General features: G+C 44.4%; 1 protein-coding gene across 2 annotated transcripts in view; it reads right to left on the bottom strand.

Annotated features, from left to right (window-relative positions):
* Window positions 1-5,184: 5,184 nt before the first annotated feature.
* Window positions 5,185-21,395, bottom strand: part of grik5 (glutamate receptor, ionotropic, kainate 5) — a 79,091-nt gene continuing 62,880 nt past the window's right edge. Inside the window, exons 12-21 of one of the 2 annotated variants that reach the window (XM_084027648.1) lie at window positions 19,769-19,876; window positions 18,196-18,399; window positions 16,373-16,486; window positions 15,668-15,777; window positions 15,273-15,446; window positions 13,924-14,089; window positions 12,590-12,815; window positions 10,009-10,137; window positions 8,429-8,550; window positions 5,185-7,142 (exon numbers count right to left, since the gene is read on the bottom strand). In XM_084027648.1, the coding sequence (XP_083883774.1) occupies window positions 6,513-7,142; window positions 8,429-8,550; window positions 10,009-10,137; window positions 12,590-12,815; window positions 13,924-14,089; window positions 15,273-15,446; window positions 15,668-15,777; window positions 16,373-16,486; window positions 18,196-18,399; window positions 19,769-19,876 (1,983 nt within the window). In that variant the 3' untranslated portion in view covers window positions 5,185-6,512. Of the gene's footprint in view, window positions 7,143-8,383; window positions 8,551-10,008; window positions 10,138-12,589; window positions 12,816-13,923; window positions 14,090-15,272; window positions 15,447-15,667; window positions 15,778-16,372; window positions 16,487-18,195; window positions 18,400-19,768; window positions 19,877-21,395 lie in introns of both variants that reach the window. The other variant, XM_084027647.1, reaches the window with a different exon arrangement.

The following is a 21,395-nucleotide window of genomic DNA, read 5'->3' on the forward strand; positions in this document are numbered from 1 at the left end:
ACACAGTTTCTATCACACACACAGTTAGTTTCTATCATCACACACACACACACACACACACACACACACACACACACACACACACACACACACACACACACACACAGACACACATGGTTAGTTTCTATCATCTATAACAAAAAAACAAAAAAGTCCAGTCTTTATGCTAAGCTAAGTAACTGCTAGCTGGAGCTTCAGACATGAATGCATTAACCTCTCATCCAACTCCTGCCATGTTTGTAATAATGTATTTTTGGCCAGGTCTCTCTTTAAAGTGAAAAAATAAATGAATAATGCATTTTCCCGATACGATTTCCTTAACACCGGAGCCCAAAAGTGCCCAGGGCCAAACGCTGCCCGGCTATCGTAGAGCTTATTAATATCCACAATCATATTTGTGAGAGGCTTGGGATGCTCAAAAAGTTACACAAAATTGGCACAAGCTTCAGAAGCGGAAATACCATCTAATAATAATTGATTGGTCTTTAAAGCCGTACTATACGTTAAAAAGGGGGTTCATTAATGTGCTTTTGAAATCAGGGAGTCAGGTGACTCAAGGCTTCGCCAGGCTGTGTGTCTGCAGTGGTGATAAAAAGTATGATAGTATGATTTTTTTTTAATAATGCATTTGGTTTTAACAAATCAATTTGATGGGAACAACTAAAGAGCACTAAGTTGTCATCTTCAACACACACAGAGGGTCTCCTCTAGACAAGCTTACATCATGCAAACAAACAGCATGACATCAGCAAATCAGATGCTCCTTTAAAAATGTACAGTCTATATGTTTGTCTTATTGTCAGGAGATCCCATCAAAAAGACCAAAATAAATTATAAGAGATTTATACAACGAAACAGAGCTGGCCTACCTGATCGCCTCCAGCAGGTCGTTCCTGAATCCAGGGGCCCCAGCCTTCCTTATGTCTCTCTCTCTCTCTCTCTCTCTCTCTCTCTTATTGTAACAGGTGGGGAGTCCGAGGAAGAAAGGGACAGTTCAGTTATTTAGAAAAGTTAAGACTACAAAGTTTATGTTCATGGCCAAACAGAAGTAACTGATAATCCAAAGGTAACTGGGATGGGGCTGTAAAAACGGTGCAGGGGTCAGGGGTCAGGTAAAGACTCCATGAGAGGGGAAGCAACTTTGAGAAACCAGCAACTGACTGAGGAAAAGGGGGGCTGGTATGTGGTCTGCAGTTCTGATTAGGGAAAGTGGAAACAGGTGAGAGTCAGGTGACTGGGAGGTCTGAGGACATCTGGTGGACAGGTAGAGAATAGCAGGTCTTGGGAGGCGGAGACAGTCCTGACTGAGAAAATGTGAGAACAGTACAAGAACTTGTTGTCATGAGTGGCTATTGCTTAATAACATTTGGTTTCTCATTTTTCATATTGTATTTACGAGTTCCGTCGTGACAGAAAATAGATAAGAAAGATAAAACCAATTCTCTTTGGAGAGAACGGGGGCCATTTTCCTGAGAGGCAGTAAAGAAATAAAAAATTCATAGGTTGTTTTGTGTGAGTTGTCTTGTTTTGGAGATATCGGCCGTAGAGCTGTCTGCCTTTCTCTCGGGTATAATGTACTGTAACTATATGGCACTTGGCTTACGGTCCTCAAAGCGCAAACAAAACTATGGATTAAAAATAAAAAACTCAATAACAACGTCTCTTTCCAGAAATCATAACCCAGCTACTCAGGTTACACAACCAGGTGTGTGCTTTATCTTTTTTAAACCGCCAGGGAGCCAACGCTCATTTAGCGTGTCCGTTTGTGAGGCACCAACCCAATGCATTATGGGTAGAGTATAGCTAGTCCACTCAGGATGGAGACGACTCAAACAGGACTTTAACCCAGGAGACCGCTGTTCATGTCCTGTGTGACATTTCATACATTAAGTACATTTTGCTGACAATACTTCTGCACTCATACTTAAGCGGTGACATTGACGTAGTAGACCCGAGTACTTCCTCCACCCCTGGCATTATGACATCATCAGTAAACTTTATCGCTCAGACACGAAAAAAAAGGGGAAAAAAACGCAAACGAAGCGTCCGTTCGAAAAGCAAAGACACACGTCACCGTGGGACTGTTTGAATATTTTTATTCCAAAAGAAGTTTGTGTGTGTCTATAGGTTTGAACAACAGGGCGAATCTCTCTGAAGAACATCATTGCACCTTCGTCCCATCACCCCCCCCCCCCCCCCAAACCCCACCCACAATCACACTATAGAACCTCTCGCTCTTCAATGGGAATAATAACAACAATTTAATCATAATATTCATCATCGGTTTTGATAATCCATTTAGCACTAGTATAGAAATATGAAAAAATACCAAAGAAAAGAACATAAAAGTAAAGAAAAAGGTTTGTTTTTGTGGAGTGACTGCTCAGACACGCCTTCAGATTTGTTTTGTGACCCTCCCTTTCCTTCATACTAGCAACTATTCATACACACACACATATATATATATAAATATATATATATATAGTACTATTTCTGCTTGTACCTGCTTGCCTCTCCACAATAACGCTTTCCAGCTAATAAACGCTTTCAGCTGATGGTGTGAAGCTGTTGATAGCCATTTATTGGTCAATTCGTACACAGAACCAAACAACAAACCAAAGAAGACACATTTGTAAACAACATAAACAACCAGCGGGTTTACAACCTCAAGACAAGGAGGAGAGAAGATGAACGTGTGTGTGTGTGTGTTTGTGTGTGTGTGTGTGTGTGAGTGAGTGTAATGTGTACTGGAAAGCCGTCGGCTCCTGTTGCCGTGTCAGCATTCTGAACACAAAGGTAGAAATAAAAACAGAGAGAAGGAGACACATTAAATCCAGGCCTCGCTTAACTGTTGACAGCAATCATTCACGGAAACGGCATAATGTGCGTCGACAATGTTATCGTTCTTTATCTGGAGCACAACAGTGTCGACAAATCTGTCCCACTGCAGAATGCAGAATGCTATACAGCGACGCATTGTTTGCCCAAACAATGCCAGTTTTTTTTTTGTCAGATTTGTAAAAGCCTGAACTGGTGGGTTTGCATGTTACACCACACACTTTGTATTACTGCTAGGAAAAAAATGGGTGGGAAGCCAGTGAGGGATTGTGTTCCTGCTGTCTGGTGAGATCTGAGGCGATCGCATGGAGCTGCAGCGGGTCACATTATGTGTAATGGGTGAGACTCGTGGGAGTCGAGGTGTTTATAGACATGGATTGTGGTACAAATGGGGAAATCGATAAAAAAAAAAAAACTGTTCAGGAGGCAGGTGACTGACTTTCAAGAATCAGCTACTGGAGGGCATTACATTCATAAAATCTGCTGCCAAGAATTCAGACCATAAAAGACAATAAGAAAACAGGATACTGGACATGATGATGGGAGTTCACTAATACCATAAAAAGGACTTGAGGCTAACCCGGCAACGGGAAGGTCGGCTTTACAGAGACCCAGATCAAACCCAAGAACAGAGCTCAGATCAGCGGTGGGATGAAGTGATGATGTAATGATGTCAGCCATGGCGTCTGCCCAGAGCATTGTTTTTATGTTGCTAAATTAAAACAATGCATAATAATGCTCTGCTGTCTTTGTTGTCATGTATTTGGGCTACATTTCGTCTTCCACAATGACAATAAATGATCCTTGAATCCTTGAAAACACGTAAGTAGTGAATCAGCCTTCAGCGTGTATTTTGGGAACTGATTAGACAACTGATTAAATGAGCATTGAGACACTGATTAGTCTGTTACCTGCAGTGCAGAAGATGCTAATACCGCAGTTGATAAAGATTTCGTTTTTTTTGTTTTTGTTTTTTTAAATCTGTGCAAAATACAGACATAAGCTTCTGAGACTGTTTCACGTTGAACACAGCTGCAGCAGACGAGAGCCGTCGTGGGTTTGTTTGAAAGGTGAAATCACACCTCATGCTTTTACTGCAGGCCTGAAACGGATCCGATCGGTTTTAATTGTGACGCTTAACATCGATGGAAGCAAGAACTTAATTACATTTGCATGAACGAGACTGCTCTGCCCACAGACGGGGCAGCGACGGGAGGTGATGGTGCAGCCCGGAGGTCTCATCACATTCAGTTTAGTTGAAAGCGGACTTAACGGACGAGGCTGCCAATATTGTATTTTTTCTTCTTCTTGACAACAAATCCCATTAAAAAAAATACAAAACCACCAATGTGACTCCCCTGGCCTGACTTTCTACTTTCCAATTTTCCACAGTCTGTTTGTGGCACTCAGCCCCTTTGGTCTCACTGAAGACGCAACTCTTTAAAAAAAAAAAAACTGGCACAAATATATAAACTTTCATTTCAAAAGAAAGAGAAGGTTTTCAGCAAACGTTAGTAAAAAACAGTCACAGTGACTCACTAACTTGCTTTAGAAGCATTTTGATTGCCTCTCACGGCTCTCAACATGGCAGCAGCTAACGTGGCTATAGTTTTAGCCTGAAGGGGGAACCGGAGGCCGGGTGCTGAAGGATGTGGTGTTATCATCTGTAAGCGCCGCATGAGAGCATGGAGAACATGCAAGAAGAAGCCCGTCTTACAACACACACAGAGGGAGAGCGACTCCATGCTCTGCTCAGGTATATTAATCCTCTACATCTTCATACATCTGTATGCAGAGCGTTATTAATGCTCTGGAAATCGAGTTCAGCACCTTTTAAACAATGGAGGTCTAATAGCACAGAGAATACATGAGGCTCTGGCTTCCTGTTAGTCAGATCAATTCATCAATTCATGGTTGCTTCTGGTCTTTACGTTGGATTTGTTGCCAGGAAGAGAAATATAAAATGTAAGCAGCCTCGTTCTTTAACGTTCCTTCTTGTTGTTCCTGTGAAATCAGTGCAACGCGGGAGATTGTAAATCTGTAAAAACACACGGTACGCTTCCAAGTCATCAGCAATGATGTAAAGTATCCACAATTTGAAGTTAAAGGCCTGAAATGTGCGAATCCACAAGTGTATTCCCCTTTAAGCACCATTGCTGCTAATGTACTGCAGTGTTTTAGCTGGAGCTGGAGTTTCACACAACAGTGGGGCTGTAACATTAACAACATAATTAAAAGAGATCAGGTTCCCTTCCCGGCCGGAGTGGAAAAACATTTTCTTCTGCATCTTTTTATCGGCATGTTTGCCCGCGTCCACCCCCCCCGCGTCCACCCCCCCCCCCCCCCCCCCCCCCCGTCCTGAGCCCCAGACGCCGAGGGGAGTAATTAGGCGATCAAAAGCTTGAGACAGTATTGACAAGGCTATGTTGAGTCTATCACTCTGGCAGGAGCCTCGACAGTGGACGGCCAAGTCTGTTAAACAGAGAGAGAAGGGAAGAAGCTGCAGCTACAGCCTGCTGGCGCATTAACAAGGCCCTTAAAACATGCCCAGAATTAACAGATCAGGACAGATCTAATAATGGAAGTAGTTCAGTCCGGGATTTCTCATTCAAATTCAGGTCCCTCTCTCTCTCTCTGCCTCTTTCCTCTCTCCTGTCTTTCTGTTCTCTTCTATCTCGCCTCTCTGGCTCTGCTTCACCCGGGCTCTATCTCTTCTACGCCGTGTGAACAGAGGTGAAGAAGAAATAAAGGCTTGGCAAGTGTTACTCAGGATAACGAGGGACATTAATTTCACATTTCAAAGCCTCTTGCTCTTTCCCCTCGTCTCGTGGCTGCCTGATTATCTAACATTTGTAGAAGAGTGCTGTTTCTGGGTACATGGTTCTCCTCACCCAGAGTTGTTACAGACAGACTCACAGAAAGTACAAGTTTTTTTTTTGTGTTTTTTTTTTACATATACACACACGCACAGTGTAAAGAAAAGTGGACAGTTTCCTCTGCTAGCGTCATGTTGCAGTCACGTCATTCACCTTCCCCCGATACCATCCGAAAAGCAGCTATGGGTCACAGGGAGGGACACAAAACTCTTGAACACGATTAGCCGCAGTCGAGTGTCTTAGCATGTTTATAATTCACCATATTATCACATGTAGTCTGTATTCAACTCTGGAATTCCCACTGAGAACAATGGCAATGAAAAAAGAAAGACGGTAAAAGAAAAAGAAAAAACAACAGGAAATAATTCTCTGAAAGTATTTTTTTTTTGTGTCTGTTTTAAATCACATACGGTTACAGTATGTCCTCCAACAAGGCTTCGTTTTACTAGAAGGAAAGGAAGCTTCCAGGGGAGAGAGAGAGGGGCGAGTGAGGACAGAGACCATGTGCATTTCCGCTCAGGTTTGTCCGAACTGAACTGATCTCCGGACTGGAGTGCTGAAGCTTAACTGACGAGCCGCTCGCAGCGCGCTTTGTAGACCGCTCTGTATCTGCAGGCCTGGAGCTCAACTGGAGAAAGGGTCTCGGCTCTCCCTCTTTATTCTCCCTTTAAAGGTTGTCTCGTTTGCTCTCGGCTGACCTCGCCTCCCTTCATCTCTCCCTCTTTGATTCAGTGTTTTCTCTCAGCAGTCATAAGCAGCTCCATGCAGCCTTTCTCACCCTGCCCGTCGCTCCTGGTCTCAGTCCTGGTCCCCCAGTAGGTCTGTGGTGTTGCTGTTCTGTGCAGGTGGAAGCGGTCGGGAGGTATGAGGAGGGGGGCTGTGGTGCAGCCGCCTTGGGCTGGGACCCCCTCCGCCTTCACTGTCTGTGTTGGATGAGGACGGGGGCGGGGGCGGGGGCAGCCGAGGCAGGGGCGCCGATGAAGGTGGTATTCTCGTCGTGGTTGATCCTAAACTGCTGCCCGATCTCAGGCTCTGGATCCTCCGGCACTCCTGGCAGATCCGCACGTGGGTGCAGCTGCGGGCGGGCAGCATCACGGGGGTGGGGGCTGGCGGAGGAGGGGTGGTGTTGGCCCCCAGCGGGTCATCTAGGATCCGCTGGGGCCCGGGGCCGAGATCGGGAGGCCCCGCCCCTCCTGCTCCACCCCCTCCAGCTCCACCTGTCAGCGGGCCGGCTCCGCTGTAGAGCTTGCCGTTGCTGAGGCGCATCTCCCGGACCAGGCGCAGCGGCCGAGGGGCCCCCAGGGCGATGCGGGCGGGGTGGCGGAGGGCCGCCGAGCTGCTGAGGGGCCGACGGCGGCGCATGCGGGAGCTCTTCTTACAGGAGATGGCGTTTCTGAACTCTGTGATCATCTCCTGACAGACAGACACCTAAAAGGAGAGAAGAAAGGAGGGAGGAAAGAGGGAAGGACGGAAGGGAAGGAGGCAGAGGGAGGAGGGACGCCACAGACACAAAGTAGGCAGGCAGCAGAACAAGACGGTGGTAAAGCAGTACGTAAAGAGGAGAGCGGAGGGAACAAGTTGAAAGGAAAAGCAAAAACAACAAAAAAGAAAAGAAGAACAAGACGGGAACAAGGCGGAGAGAACAGACACAGGAAGGCATGGGGAAAGAAAAGAGTGGCAGGAGAAGCGAGGGCACAGAGATCAACAAATGGAGGTTTTTAAAACAGAAATGAGGAGGCGATGGGAAAGGATGGGAGATGATGAGAGAATATCCAAGGAGCAGAGATAGTTATTACAATCCAAACACACAAAACACCAAAATGTCGTTGTTTAGTTTATGGGCACTTCATTATGGCACTATGCACTATGAACGGACAGGCAGGCCTGCAAACTCAGGTGCACATATACAACGACACACACACACACACACCCTCACACACACACACACACACAAACCTTTCCACCATTCCAACGGCATCACCACTACTGTCACACACGGCGAAACAAAATGCATCAACACTACGGACTAACAACATTCTCGTTGAAATCATAATAAAAACAGTCATGTGCTCACATAAACAGAAACAATACTCGTTATCGGAGAACAGACACTGATGACAGGAGGTGTGTGTGTTTTGAGAGAGAGAGAGAGAGAGAGAGAGAGAGAGAGAGAGAGAGAGAGAGAGAGACACACAGTGGAATGGGTGAGAAGTAATCCAAGAATGGAAACGAAGAATACCAGCGTACATGTGAGGCGTGTAAAAGAAGATACATCGTGACATTTAATGCCAGGGGAAAAAAGATCACACTAATTGTTTTTTTTTTTTATGCAAGCAGATATTGGCATTTCTCAATATTGCTTATCTGTAAGTTTAGCTCACAAACACTTGCTGCCATACTGTTAAACACCAAACACTAAAAAAGGGCACAAAGACTTGCAACGTGCAACGTTTTTTGTTTTTGTTTTACACATTATCGACACTACAGCAGTTCAGTGCCACATACTGGAACATTCCTCTCATCTCACATGCACATAACACACTGAACCCTCAACTGTTAGAGCACCAAACAAACAGAACACGCACTAATGGAGGCAAAGGTTGAATGAAATCGCTCACACACACACACAACATAATCAAAAGGGTTGGCTGGACGCCGTGGGAACCTACTGGGGTGTGTCTGTGGGGTCGGCGAGGGCAGGTATGGGGGCATACCTCATCGGTCTCGGCGGAGCGGCGTGTCGACCACACAAACTCCATGATGGCCACAAAAACGGCAATGATGAGGCCGCAGATCAGCACCACGAAGATGCCCCCGATGTTCTCCATGCCCAGACCTGAGAGTCAGCCACAGGAGGGAAAAGTCAAAAAGTAACCCCATAGAACCACAACTTGTTGTTCTTACACTTTGGGTTTCCACTAAAGAGGACAAGCCGCTTCCAATCTTTACGCTAAGCTAGAGATAACTAACTTAGAGGGTTTATTAGAAGTTAATATACATTCATCTTAGGGCCGGGTGCGATAAACCGGTTTTATCGATTAACTCGAGGCTGCAGCTCACGTCGAAAATCGACTTCAACATCCGTCTCAGCTCCGTCCACAGGCAGCGTTGTTTCCACGCTTCCCATCCACGCATTCTGGTAGCGTCGCGGCGAGTTTCGAGAGATGGGGCGCCGAGTTGGCCGCTCCTCATTTGCATAACGTTGAGGTCGAGTCCACTTTATGCTAATCAGAGGCGCCCGGCTCGACTCGCCGCCTCGCGAACGCTCTCGAAAATCTTTTAAACTGACCGTTGTCGATCTAAAATAAAGACAGATTCAGCAACTGTGTAGCTTATTTCTCGCATAAAATGTTTTCAGAAACACATTTCGGTGAACTGTTTTCGTAAAATAAGAAAATCGATTTAAATCGGAAATCGGATTTTTTTGTGAAAAAATCGGGTATTTTTTTTTTTTAGGCCATGTCGCCCAGCCCTAATTCAGCTGCTGAGTGGTATCTTCTCATCTCACTCTCTGCATTAACGTAAATAAGCCTGATTATCAAAATGTCAAACTGTTCCTGTATGTCTGAAGAAATGACTGCAGTGACCTCACTCCTGAATCTCAAATTGAGGTTAGAGACCACATATTTCTTATTTATCGATAGCCCCGTGTAACAAACTGCATAAAGTTCAAAAGGAACGAGGCTGACCTCTCAGGGAGGGTCTAAGTGTGGCGTCTAAAAAGACGGCGTTCTCGCCCTCCGCAGCCCCGATTTTGACCACTCTTTTTAAATATACGTCTCTCGCAAGTATCTCAATTTTTATGGAAGTGCAAAAGTAAATCGCTGGAGTGCACTCCCGATTGAATTCAAAAGTAAAAATGGCCCGTGATGAAGTGGCTGAGTGAGTAGCAGAATTACGGGGGCTCTGATCGTTTGAAATGCGCCGCTCAGAAGAAGCTCAATGATGCTGAAAAGTCTGTTTTTTTCCCCTGGAGTTGCCAAAACACATTTCTGAAAGAGGTTTTCATCAGAGGCATAAATACTGAGGCATTTTTTATCATCTTTGTCATTTATACACACACAAACATGCACATATGAACAGGCAGACTCACTCTAATAGAATTCCCATTACACACCACCTGAGACAAACAGAAGGCATTCGGGAAGTAAAGTAGATTGTGCTAAGCACCCTTCACAAGGACATTAGGTTAGCCATTAGCCATTAGCTGGACTGGAGCAGAGAGTGAGGAGACTATTACTGGGGAAATTACAGAGAAGGAGGGAGAGGACACAGACAGCTGCGGTCGACTGACCCTTGGCACGGTGGTCCTCCTCTTTGGGGCATTGGCCTCCCTCCCACCAACGCCTCTTCAGTATCTCCAGCCTGTTATTCTCCTGCAGCTGGAGGATGGCCAGCGTGATCTCATCTCGAAACGGAGACCCTGGGAAATGACAGGAAAGCAGGATAAGAGCAAGTGGCGGCGGACCTGGGGGGGGGGGGGAAGAGCAGCGGGTTATTTCAGAAAACGGCGAAAAACACGAGATGAGGAAGAGAATTGCTGTTGCAGCTTGGAGATGGCCACGAGTGATCTCACTTTGAAAATAAAGAGAGGATTAAGTGAGAGATAAAGGGTGAGATTACAACCAGACAGAGCCAGTGGTACAGCTGCTCGTCAACCGCATTAGAGCGGAAACGAACGGGGAGGTTTAAAGGGTCACTTCACCAGAAACCGCTTTTATATTTTCCCAGTTGCCCTGGTGTTGTCGAGCCAGGACGATACTCAGCACGCGGCAACATGAGCAGCTTTTAATGAAGTGCTTTCTGCAAAATTGTTGATGGTGTGTTCCGTGAATTGTGACCCGTTCTATCCATTATCCTCTGGGGAAGAGATACGAACCGCTTCATCTGTTTCAACATAACGATAGTTTTATCATCGACTGTAACACAGAACCCGAGCCTCCACGAACACATCGTTGTCCTCCGAGTGAGTCCGTGCAGGAAATGTGCTTTTACACACAGAACAAAAGGCCATTAGCATATCCGTATGTATGGGATTAAAGCTTTTTTTAGATGAGAGTCCCGTAAATGGAAAGCCAGGAGATTATTAGCTACAAACAGTGTGTCCAAAGTGTAAATATAATCTGCCTACCAGCATCTATAGCCAACTATATAACATTTCATATCCTGTGAGTTGTCGTCTTTGAAAAGGCACTGTTCCCTATGAAGAGAGTCCAACACATTTCTTACCCGGAACATTTTTAATAACCTTTGGACAGAGCCAAGCGAGCTGTTTCCCCGTTTCCAGCCTTCATGCTATGCTAAGCTAACATCTCCTAGCTGTAGCTCCATACTTCCATCATCTAATCGATGTTGAGATTTGTCAAACTATTCCTTTAAATCACACGACGCCTAAAGGTAAGTGAGAGTTTTGTTCTCTCCTTTTAAAGGAGTTTTAAATATCGTTCTCTTCCCCTTTTCTGTCACGTCATATCGGTGTCTGGATCTCAGGAACTGATTTATCGTTCTCCACACCTTTGTAGTGTCAAATCTTACTTCCTGTCCTTCCTGTCATTGTATCACAGAACGGATCACTGTGATTCAGTGACACCGCCTCTGTGGGCTTCAAGAAAAAGGAGCTTCAGAGAGCCGGACGTGTGTAAAAAGGCAATTAACCGCATGTTAATTACCTCCAGTTGAAATACTTGCTAATCCCTCAGCAAAAAAAGAGAAAAAATCAAGCTCGTACAAGACATTTTTCAGATCTAATCTCTCACCGAGCAGCACTACTACATGTGTCTTTTTTAGCATAATTGATCTCAAGAGGTGCCTCCAACAATCAATCACGTTTGGATTTGTTTATTGCAAGAATATCACTGCAACAAGGTGATTCCCAATGAGCCAGATGAATGTGGGCTGTGAGATGATGACCAGGGGGGACAAAATACACAAAACAATTTGGTGTTTTATCTTTCAGACATTTCTGTAATCGTCTCTTTGTTTTCTTGTGATAGTTTCATCTCTCCAGGGCCTCGAAAAATTCAAATGAAGCGGCGTAATGAAGGAAAGTCTGTCTCCGACTGAACCGGGAGCAGTTCGACTCGGTGACAGCGAGCAAGTAGGCGTCGCTTCGTCTCGACGGCTCACAACCACCAGTTTAACGTGATAATCACGATGATATCGCTGATCTCTGTTTAAAGAGTATCGTCCCGAAACGGTTGTTTCTGTGAATGTTTTTCAAAGTGAAATGTTTTCTACTCTACTACTAAATCTGTTTCATGCTCAGTAGAAATTAGAGCGCCATGCATTATTTAATATGCTGTTGTCTTATCAATACTCTATTCTTTTGGATTGATCCACAAGCTGCGGAGGATCAATGCTGCATTCCTTTGTGGCTTCCCTGCTCTGGTGTTGTTAATTCACAGATCTATCTGTCTGTCTGACTGTCTGTCTGTCTGTCTGTTGGTCCTTCGTCTGTCTATGTATCTATCCATCCACCCGCTTTAATTTTTAGCGTTTTTATGTTTTGTTTCAGTATTTTTTACCCTAGTTAGTAAATCATAGTGTCATAAATATTCATTTAAGTAAAAATAACTCATCAGATGTTCGCTAATTGGCAAATATAGAATAGTAAAACAGAAAATAGTGGCTTTACACAATGATTATCTCTCATAACGTGATCATTCCTTGTTATTGGGTGTGACACATGTTTAACCAAAGCAGAAACAACAATATTTAAGTTTACGTTATTGTTGTGAAGTAACTTCCTTGAGGCCACTTATCGAATTACAAGAATCAGTTACTAAAGTTATTAAGTTGCAACCTTATCATTATCATGTTATCTGCTAAAGCTAAGCTAATGGTTGGTTTGAAAAATGACACATGAGTATAATTACCAAGTGGCATGCCGATGCCGTAGCCCTTGGTGTCCAGCAGGCCTCCGATCTTTGTGAGATTACAGTTGAGGCCGCGGTGGTACTCGTTCATGGTGCTCTCCATCAGGAAGGCGTACTTGGAGTTGACCACGCGGGCGATGCCCTCCTCGGTGCTTTTCACAAACACACTGGGCTGCTTGGAGTTCATGTAGTTCCACATCCGCTGGTAGGTCTGGTACCGCGAGTTCTGCAGAGGAACGGGAACAAAACGACAAGAGTTAAACACTTTTACAGACGTCCTATTAGGTCCCATCATCTGTCTTTGAAGCAGACATGAAATGGAGAACGATAAAAAAACGAAAGAGTGAAGACAAAAGCAAGAAAAGAGATGCATCCTTGATAAACATGAGAGTGTGAAAAATGACAAGCAGGAGTAAAACATCAATGGCAAATAAACGTAAAAAGGAGAAAGAGAAGGAGACGAGGGGGGGAAGCAACGCGAATAAAGGCAACAGATTATTCGCTCATGGCGTAGCTGATGCATCATCTTTCATACAAATGGAGGTAAATCAGCACACAGGAGGTGGTTCAGCACTTAGCGAAACACAGTAAGCTCTAAAACAGGATTAAGTGTTTAAAGTGTACAATTACATGTTGCATCTGTGTGTGAGAAGAAAGCAGAAAGGAGAAGAAAGCGTGGCATCTGTGTGATAACCCGCCTCTATTGTATGTGTTTGTTTGTGTGGCTCGGGCATTGTGTGGGGTAATGTAATGTAGCATTGAAACTGGCTTACGTAGGCAAACATAGACTCGCTCTTTTTTATATCCTCAATATGGACAAACACACACACACACTCACAATTTGGCATGTAGCCATTTCCCATGCATGCACACAAATAAACAAATACATATATTTTTTATACGCTCACCTACACACACTCCCACATGCAAACACACCTACACACGGAGACGAAAAACACACACGCTCTATGACAAACACAGATGCCGACACAGATGCTGCGAGCGCGCTCGTAAGCAAACACAGGCTGTCAGCCACTTAATACAAACAGCCATAAAGAAAACAACGGTGGAACTCGGAGATATAGTAGCAAATACGAGGACAACAACTCACTCCAGGCACGGCAATAAAGACAAAAACTGTTCCCTAAATCACACGTGCACATAAAAACACAAAAACCTGGGGAAAAACTGCCGAGATAAAGGCAATTCAGGGACTTGTCACATTCGAGAGTAAATCCGACGCGCGATTTAACATGAACGCACGGTTACAACCACACGCATACACCAGAACACAAAGCCAGTCAGAGCCCACGGCTGCTGCAAAGGGGTCGTACCATGAAGAAGGTCATGGTGCTCCCTCCGTGGATGGTGCCGTACTCGATGTTGGTCTGGTCGGCCAAGTCGTCCGGGGACTCGATGGGGACCTCCATCCTCTGGACGGTGAGGAAGGCGGCCAGGTTGGCTGTGTAGGACGAGATGATGATCAGGGTGAACGCCCACCTGGGAGGGGGAGAGAGAGGGAGGAAACGTGTGAAGAGGGTCATTAGGGAAGGATATATATATACATATATTTATTTATTCATATATATATATATATATAATATTTATTTATATATATATATATATATATATATATATATATATATATATATATATATATATATATATATGTTATGTTATATATGTATATGTTACATATATATAGGGTCGCCTATGAAGTTGGAATAATTAGCAAATGTCTTGTCTTTTATAACGCCAAACAAAGGTTATATATATATATATATATATACCTATATACACACACAATATCATGATAAACTACATTTTCTGGAAAATGTCTGGGAATGCCTGACAAATCAGGATAATTTATCTCACTGAAAATCATATAAAAATCAAATATTACAATAAATCAGTCCTGTTCCTTGATTTGCAAATAAACCCACAACAGCCTACAATATCTATTGTCTGACAGTATTTATCATCCTACTAGCCAACATTATCTCTCAGGTTCGTGGGACGAACAGACAATCCTCTCAAAACAGCCTCAACCTCCAAGACTGGCCTCTCTTATAAGCCTTCTTCCAAAAGAACATCAGGTACATACTATACTTAATATCCATATCTTGCTCAACACAGCGTAATTTGCTCTTCCTGTCTGCCTCTACCCTTTATCTCCTTCGCTCTTAGTGATTAGTCTCATTACTGAGTGAGCGTCTCTTTCACACTCACTCTGTTGCCACAGAAATATCACCAGGCTGTAATATTTGTGTGATCTTAGGTTTTTTTTGTACTGTTTGCTTGGTGATCATGAACTGTTTCTACCATTCTGCATTTCCCCTGTTGTTAAGTTCTTGATAAACCAATGGTTTTTTGTGCCATACAAATGCATTTTAATGCATTTATCGTGGAAACAATGTATAACGTCATATTTCATACATTTAACACATTGACAACAATTACAAAAAAAATCAGACATCCAGAATGTACAAATATGCAAATATTTTTCATTTCCTATTATTGTTGAAAAGTCAGTGTATGACACAATCATGCTCATACAAACATTTCATCTCAGATCTAATGTAAAAAAAAAGCTTTCTAGTGTCAAACTCTGCACATACATCATTCTGCACAGTAAGGCGTGCAGACGGGAATGGCCACTTTAAGTGAACCACGTATCACTTACCACACCCCGCTAACACATCTGGTGGACAGGGCTCTGGGCATGATCTCTGACCCCTGCTGCATGAAGCCTCCAATGGGGAACCACAGGCTGTTTCCCAGCGTGTACTGGTTCTCCAGCATGTCCCGGCGCTCTCGCAGGCAAGGGTGAGGGTTGTACCACTCATAAGGGCTCAGCCTGGTGGGGGGGGGGAGACACAGGTAGAGTGGAATGACCTTGGGGTCAAAAGCACCTCCTTCATATCATTCAAACCTACACCAACCAGTCATTCCATCCCTGTCAATCTGTCTGTGGGAGAACGTATGAAATCAAAAACTATGACAGGCAACTCGTGTTCGACATGATAAATGGTGATGAGCCGCAGACTATGGGTACGGCGCGCGATGTGATGTACTGACCTTGCAGCCAGGAACAGCACACAGCTGACAGCCAGGTAGGCGAGCAGCATGAAGAGCCAGACAGCTGGAGAGAAGGGATCGAGGAAAGAGAAGTAGCCCGGCTTGCGTCCCTGAGAGGAGGAGGAGGAAGAGCCGAAAGCAGAGTGGGGAGATGGATGGAGCGGGGCGGGAAGAGAGGGAGAGAGAGAGAGAGAGAGAGAGGAAGGTAGAGTGTGTTTGAAAACGAGGTGTCATGTCTCAGCAGTCGGGGGAACGTCCCTTCTGCACCACAGGAGGGCAGTGTCCTTCACTGCACGCTGATAGTAAGTCTGCAGTGCCGTGATACGCTAATGCTACAATCCATAAACGCTCCGTTTCACAATGCCTGCTGCTGAAGCAAACTTGGCTGAGACCCAAAACCTCATTAGCAATGTAAAGCCGCCACCGTTACCCAGATACAGGGCCCCCGATTTATTGAGCAATTCAAATTGCACCTATAAATTTCACTGTGGACACGGTGGATGCGGCATACTACACAAACACTGTCCTCTGCTTCCAAGAGGAGTTCAACTCTTGCGTAATATTCAGTCTGATTCCATAAAGAATCGCTGAACCGGGGTAGCCTGTTGTCTTTTACGTGACCCCGCCAGCTTAAACACCAGCGCAAACAAATGAAATGAAATCCAACAGGAGATCCGTGGCGGGCATCGCCGATAACACCCTCACCAGCTGAACTCGGTACAAGATGCTGATCCCCAGGGTCATGAACGGCTTAGAGAAGTCGATAACCTTCTCTCTCTCCGACGTGATGGTGAAGCCCGCTACGGCCAGGTCTGCTTTCTGTAGAGAGTTGACAGAGACGGGTAGATGGACGGATAGGTGGAGAGATAGCAGTGGGGGCGAGAGAAAGAGGGAGGTAGTGGAGGAGAGTCAGGGAGAAAAACGGTAAGTGGTCAGGTAACCGCTTAAAAATAGAAAGACACTCCATGCTGCACTGGGTGGCTGAAAGGGCTCGGTGTAAAATGTTGACTTCCTGAAAGGCGCTTGAAAACACATTTGGAAAAACACACAGACGTGTGTCTCTTTCCCCTCACACACTCACACTAGAGCTTAAATCAGGCCCAAAGAGTCCAGCCGACCCTCCCCGAGCCCGTGAACGTTCAGTGAGCCCGATTTAAACCCGAGTACGTGGGCCGTTATAAGTGGCGTTTCAACTTTCAGTTGTTTGAATGACAGAAATCTCTTAAGAATGATTTTAATGAAAAGCGCAACAAGGACGAAGCGTGTAATAAACTGTGTTTGTTTATTCGGATAGGAGAGCAGCGTGCCACACTTAAAGCACTCGACAAAGCCGACACTTACGTTGTTCTTTTCCCGACTCATTCAAAATGGTTCCATACCTCCGACTTCCCTCCAAACTTGCTCAATGTTAATTCTCCCGTTTGTATTTCTGTCATTTTGTCTTCGAGCTCCATGTGAGCTACAGATACAGCACAGCAGCCCGGTGTGATGACACGACACGTTGCGTTTTTTAACCTGTGCAACTTTGTAGGCATTCGCTATAATATATATATATAATATAATATAATATATATAATATATTTCTGATTATCGCATAGCTTTCTCCCCACTTAATTAGGCTAATAAAACAATAATTAACTAACTAACAAAAAAAAAACATGCATGATTAAGGGGCCGGCCCTTCCCGAGGATAGTGGAGGGGAATATCTAGAATCTAAGCTCACACACACACACGTACACACACACCCACACACACACACACACACACACACACACACACACACACACACACACACACACACACACACACACCCATTACCCACCATCCAAATGAAGCTAATTACTAGTAAGCACTGGGAGGCTGGTCTCTCCACCTGTATAAAACCTTACAGGCCTCCGTTCGCTCTGCCTCCCCTCCATCTCTTCCATTAAAAGCTAATTGATGAACATGGACCGTTAATTAGAGCTGAGTGATCAGGCAGTGGGTAGGCCATGGAGGCAGAGGAAGCGTGGAGAGCTGGGGGAGCGCCAGTATGGCAGGCCCCACATAGGGACCACAGTCTGGTAATTGAAGTATACCGTATGGTAATTAAGCAGAGAGGGGCTCTCATTAGCCTGCTTCAACCAGAGTGTCTGTCAGAGGCTCACTAGGCTTGGACAGAGGGAGGAAAGGAGGGGGGGGGGGGGGGGTTACTGCGAGGAAAAGATGGTGCAGACAATTTCAAGCAATGCTACTACTCTCTTTTGGGGAATTATCAAGTCAGCTTTTGTCCTAGATAAGAGCCTTACTCCCCTCTGAGGGCAATTTGAGACATGGGAAGTTACAGCAGAGTTGTGGTTTGGGGCTACAGTGTGGGAGAGTGTGTGGGCGTGCGCGTGCATGTGTGTGTGTTAGCGTAAGTTTCTGTTTGTAGAGACACTGGTTGGAACATTTGAGCCTATTTCTAGTGTGTGTGTGTGTGTGTGTGTGTGTGTGTGTGTGTGTGGGAGAGAGAGAGAGATGGGAGGGAGCGTGACAGCGTACTCACCCTGTTGATTAGCTCTCCAACCATGCCAGTCCAAGAGCCGTTGGGCTCTGGTGCCCCATACAGGCCATCATCCACCAGCTTAATCTTGAAGGAGAATTTCAAGATGTCTGCCAGCTCCTTCAGCATGTCGACACAGAAGCCCTCGTACTGCTCGTTGCCCTGAAAGTCCTGGTAGTTGTCTCTGCGCATCACATACGGGTTCTCCTGAGCATGGGGGAAACATGAGGGGGGTTTACGGACTGAAACGTAAGCCTCAATGTTTCAATAACAGGGATTTAATATGGATTGTTAAAAAAGTGTAACTGTTGTATCAATAATAGATGTTTCAACATTTGGGGAAATCTGTTTTCTGGCAGAGAGTGATGAGAAAATCAATACCACTGAAAAGCTAGCCTGGCCGTATTGGATGCTAAAATCCTACCCAGCTTCTAAATCTCATTTATTAACATTATGGATTGTTTGTTTCAACCATACAATCATGACTTAGTGCAGAGCGTAGCTAACCGGCTGCAGCAGACATGAGTGGTATCGATCTGCTCATCTAACTAGTCCAATAAGCATATTAGCCAAAGTATCAAACTATTTATCTAAAATAGCACAACTTGCTATTTCTGTGGCATTTTTTAAAGCAGGCGTCTCGTCTACATTTTTTTTAACTCTCTCTTAAGCATTTTTAAGTCATTATTTTAAGGGAATTACACCAATTTAACACAAAGAGGAAGTAGTTATCAGTCTGTCAATACAGTTGTGCCAGAAAGCCTATAAACACGGCCCATTAGGTTTAAAAGCTGTGACGTAACCAGGCTGGGAGAAAAGCAAATACAGTTGCATCATGGGAAGAGTAACATTTTTTGGAGCCAGGCAACACTTTGGCCCGAAGGTCAGGATATCTGCAGGCAAGTGCAGAATCAATTTAGAGCATTCTTTTTTATCCGTCTCTTGTGAGTCTTAATATTATGGAAGTCCCAAACTAAATTGCCGGAGAACTCCTTTAAAATACATGAAATGACTTCCAATCACTTGGCGTGTCGACCTCCAAATCTGATGTATTATTTAAAGCTCTTATATTATGAAAAAAAGGGGGGCAAGTATTTCACAAAGCTAGGATATATGGAGACAAACAAACAGTGGTAAAGTTAAAAAAGATTATTTACCCATTTATTTAGTTAAATAACTTTCAATTACATGCAATTAAGCTTCGCTACATCAACTTTTATTCCCCAAAAAATCTAATTTGATGTGTCATTATAGCATAATGTGTACAGGGGATTTACCCCGTCAGTTCTTTGTGCACGTCTACACCAACACGGAGGGATTTATTGATTTTCTGATATGATTTTACTCATACGAGAACCAGAAGGAGACAACTTGTAGTGCTCCGACGTTATCAGAAGAGCGAGCTTTTGGCAGTTTGAGTTTACTAACACATTCCCTCTCAGTCCCGTCAGTTTCTATGACAGCTACAGTGACAGCAGAAAATTAGCCGAGGCAGACGACGACACAGCGTGAGGCCACGCAGAAACAACTCTGACCGCGGCGGCGTGGTGAACCAGAAGGGGGCCCGTGATCTTACCAGTATGGTGGTGACGATGAGCGTCTTGTTTGCCAGCGTCTCGGAGACATTGATATCCAGACTGGTGGAGTTCATCGCCAGGGTGTTGTTGGAGTACCAGACCCCGATCTAATGGAGGAGAGAAAGAGGAAATCGATGGCTACTGTGGGATAAATAATGTACTCTTAAGCTCTGACTTCACTGCATCTGTTTAAATGTTGTGGCAGACTGCACACACCATCCAAAGCAAATATTTCAGTGAGTGCATTAACACTATTGGTCTATAATAGTAGTACCTTTGCATGTTGAATATTTTATGAAATACCTTGGTTTCCATATGGTTACATACTGCATGTGCACATTGATTTAATTGCCCCCGTTGGAGCCATATACATACTGGCAAAGTACCATGCATAGTAAAATAAATAAATAAAAACAGACAACAATTACTGTTTACGAGCCGCGCAATGAGCTGGGACGAGATGGCAAAGAATTTGAAAAGCATTCATGATCAGGAGTTTCATTGCGATTGTCTGTTTTCCTTCATAACACCGTTCTTAAACTGCATAAAAACAGATCACATATTTCCATTTTATGGAGACAGCTAAGTCACTACATAAGTATGTGATTATGATCTGAGCAGCGTGTAGGGGTGGAACTGCATTTCTTTGGGAGATATTGCATTACATTTTTCAATAAGACAGACAGAATCACAGGTCTTCTCCCTGTGAACCACAATGTGCCCTACACCTACAGAGAGAGTTAAAATGGTAATGATCGCAACCCAACTCTTAAAGTCTAGATTTGAGGACGTTTATCAGGTGGTATTCCCATGTTAGCATGGGAGGCAGTCGGCCTATAGCAGAAGCGAGACGTATTAAGGGAAGGTGGGGAGAAAGTGTTTCCTTCGCTCAATGAACCGCAGCGTAATTCCCTCAGTCTGGATCCGCAGTGATGTGTGTACTTATGCTTCATTTAATCTTGACTTTGAAATGCAGGTGAAATGCATTTTGATCTTTATCTTCCCTCACCTTTTCCTTCTAATGCTCACTGGAGGAGTGTGCAGTGACAGAATAATGGCACCAAAAATGGTCCGAAACACCTCGTTGGCTGGGACCGCCAACATTTTATTTTGAATTCCCCACATTGCCCAACTAGCCTGAACAAATCTGTTGTGGCATGCAACTTGTACATCAAAAAGATTTAATTCCCGGGCTGACAGAGGAGCTCTGGTCTGATTGTGAGAGAAAAATTGTGCGTATAAGAAAAACTGTAAAGTGAGACTCTGTAACTTCCCGAAGAAGAAATGATATATGATTTCACTTAGAAATTAAAAAGTCTTAAGCCAGAAAATACACTCTTGCTTAATTCAAAACGCCGGTGGTTTTGCTGATACAGCCTTAAAGCGTCTGCTATTTTGTCAGATAGATAGTGATTTGTGGCTGACATTAGTTTGAATGCCTCTTCACTAATTGTATTACTGTTACACTATGTTTTACATTTTTCTGTAATTCCCACATTAAACACTTACTTGGTTAGAATCATCTAAATAAACACTTGGGTTTTTATCACAGCTGGGATCGGCTCCAGCCCCCCCCCCCCCTCGACCCTGAATACAGGATCAGCGGTAGACGATGGATGGACCAGC

The sequence above is a fragment of the Eutrigla gurnardus genome (assembly GCF_963514095.1).
Source record: "Eutrigla gurnardus genome assembly, chromosome: 14".
In the NCBI taxonomy this organism is placed as follows: Eukaryota; Metazoa; Chordata; class Actinopteri; order Perciformes; family Triglidae; genus Eutrigla; species Eutrigla gurnardus.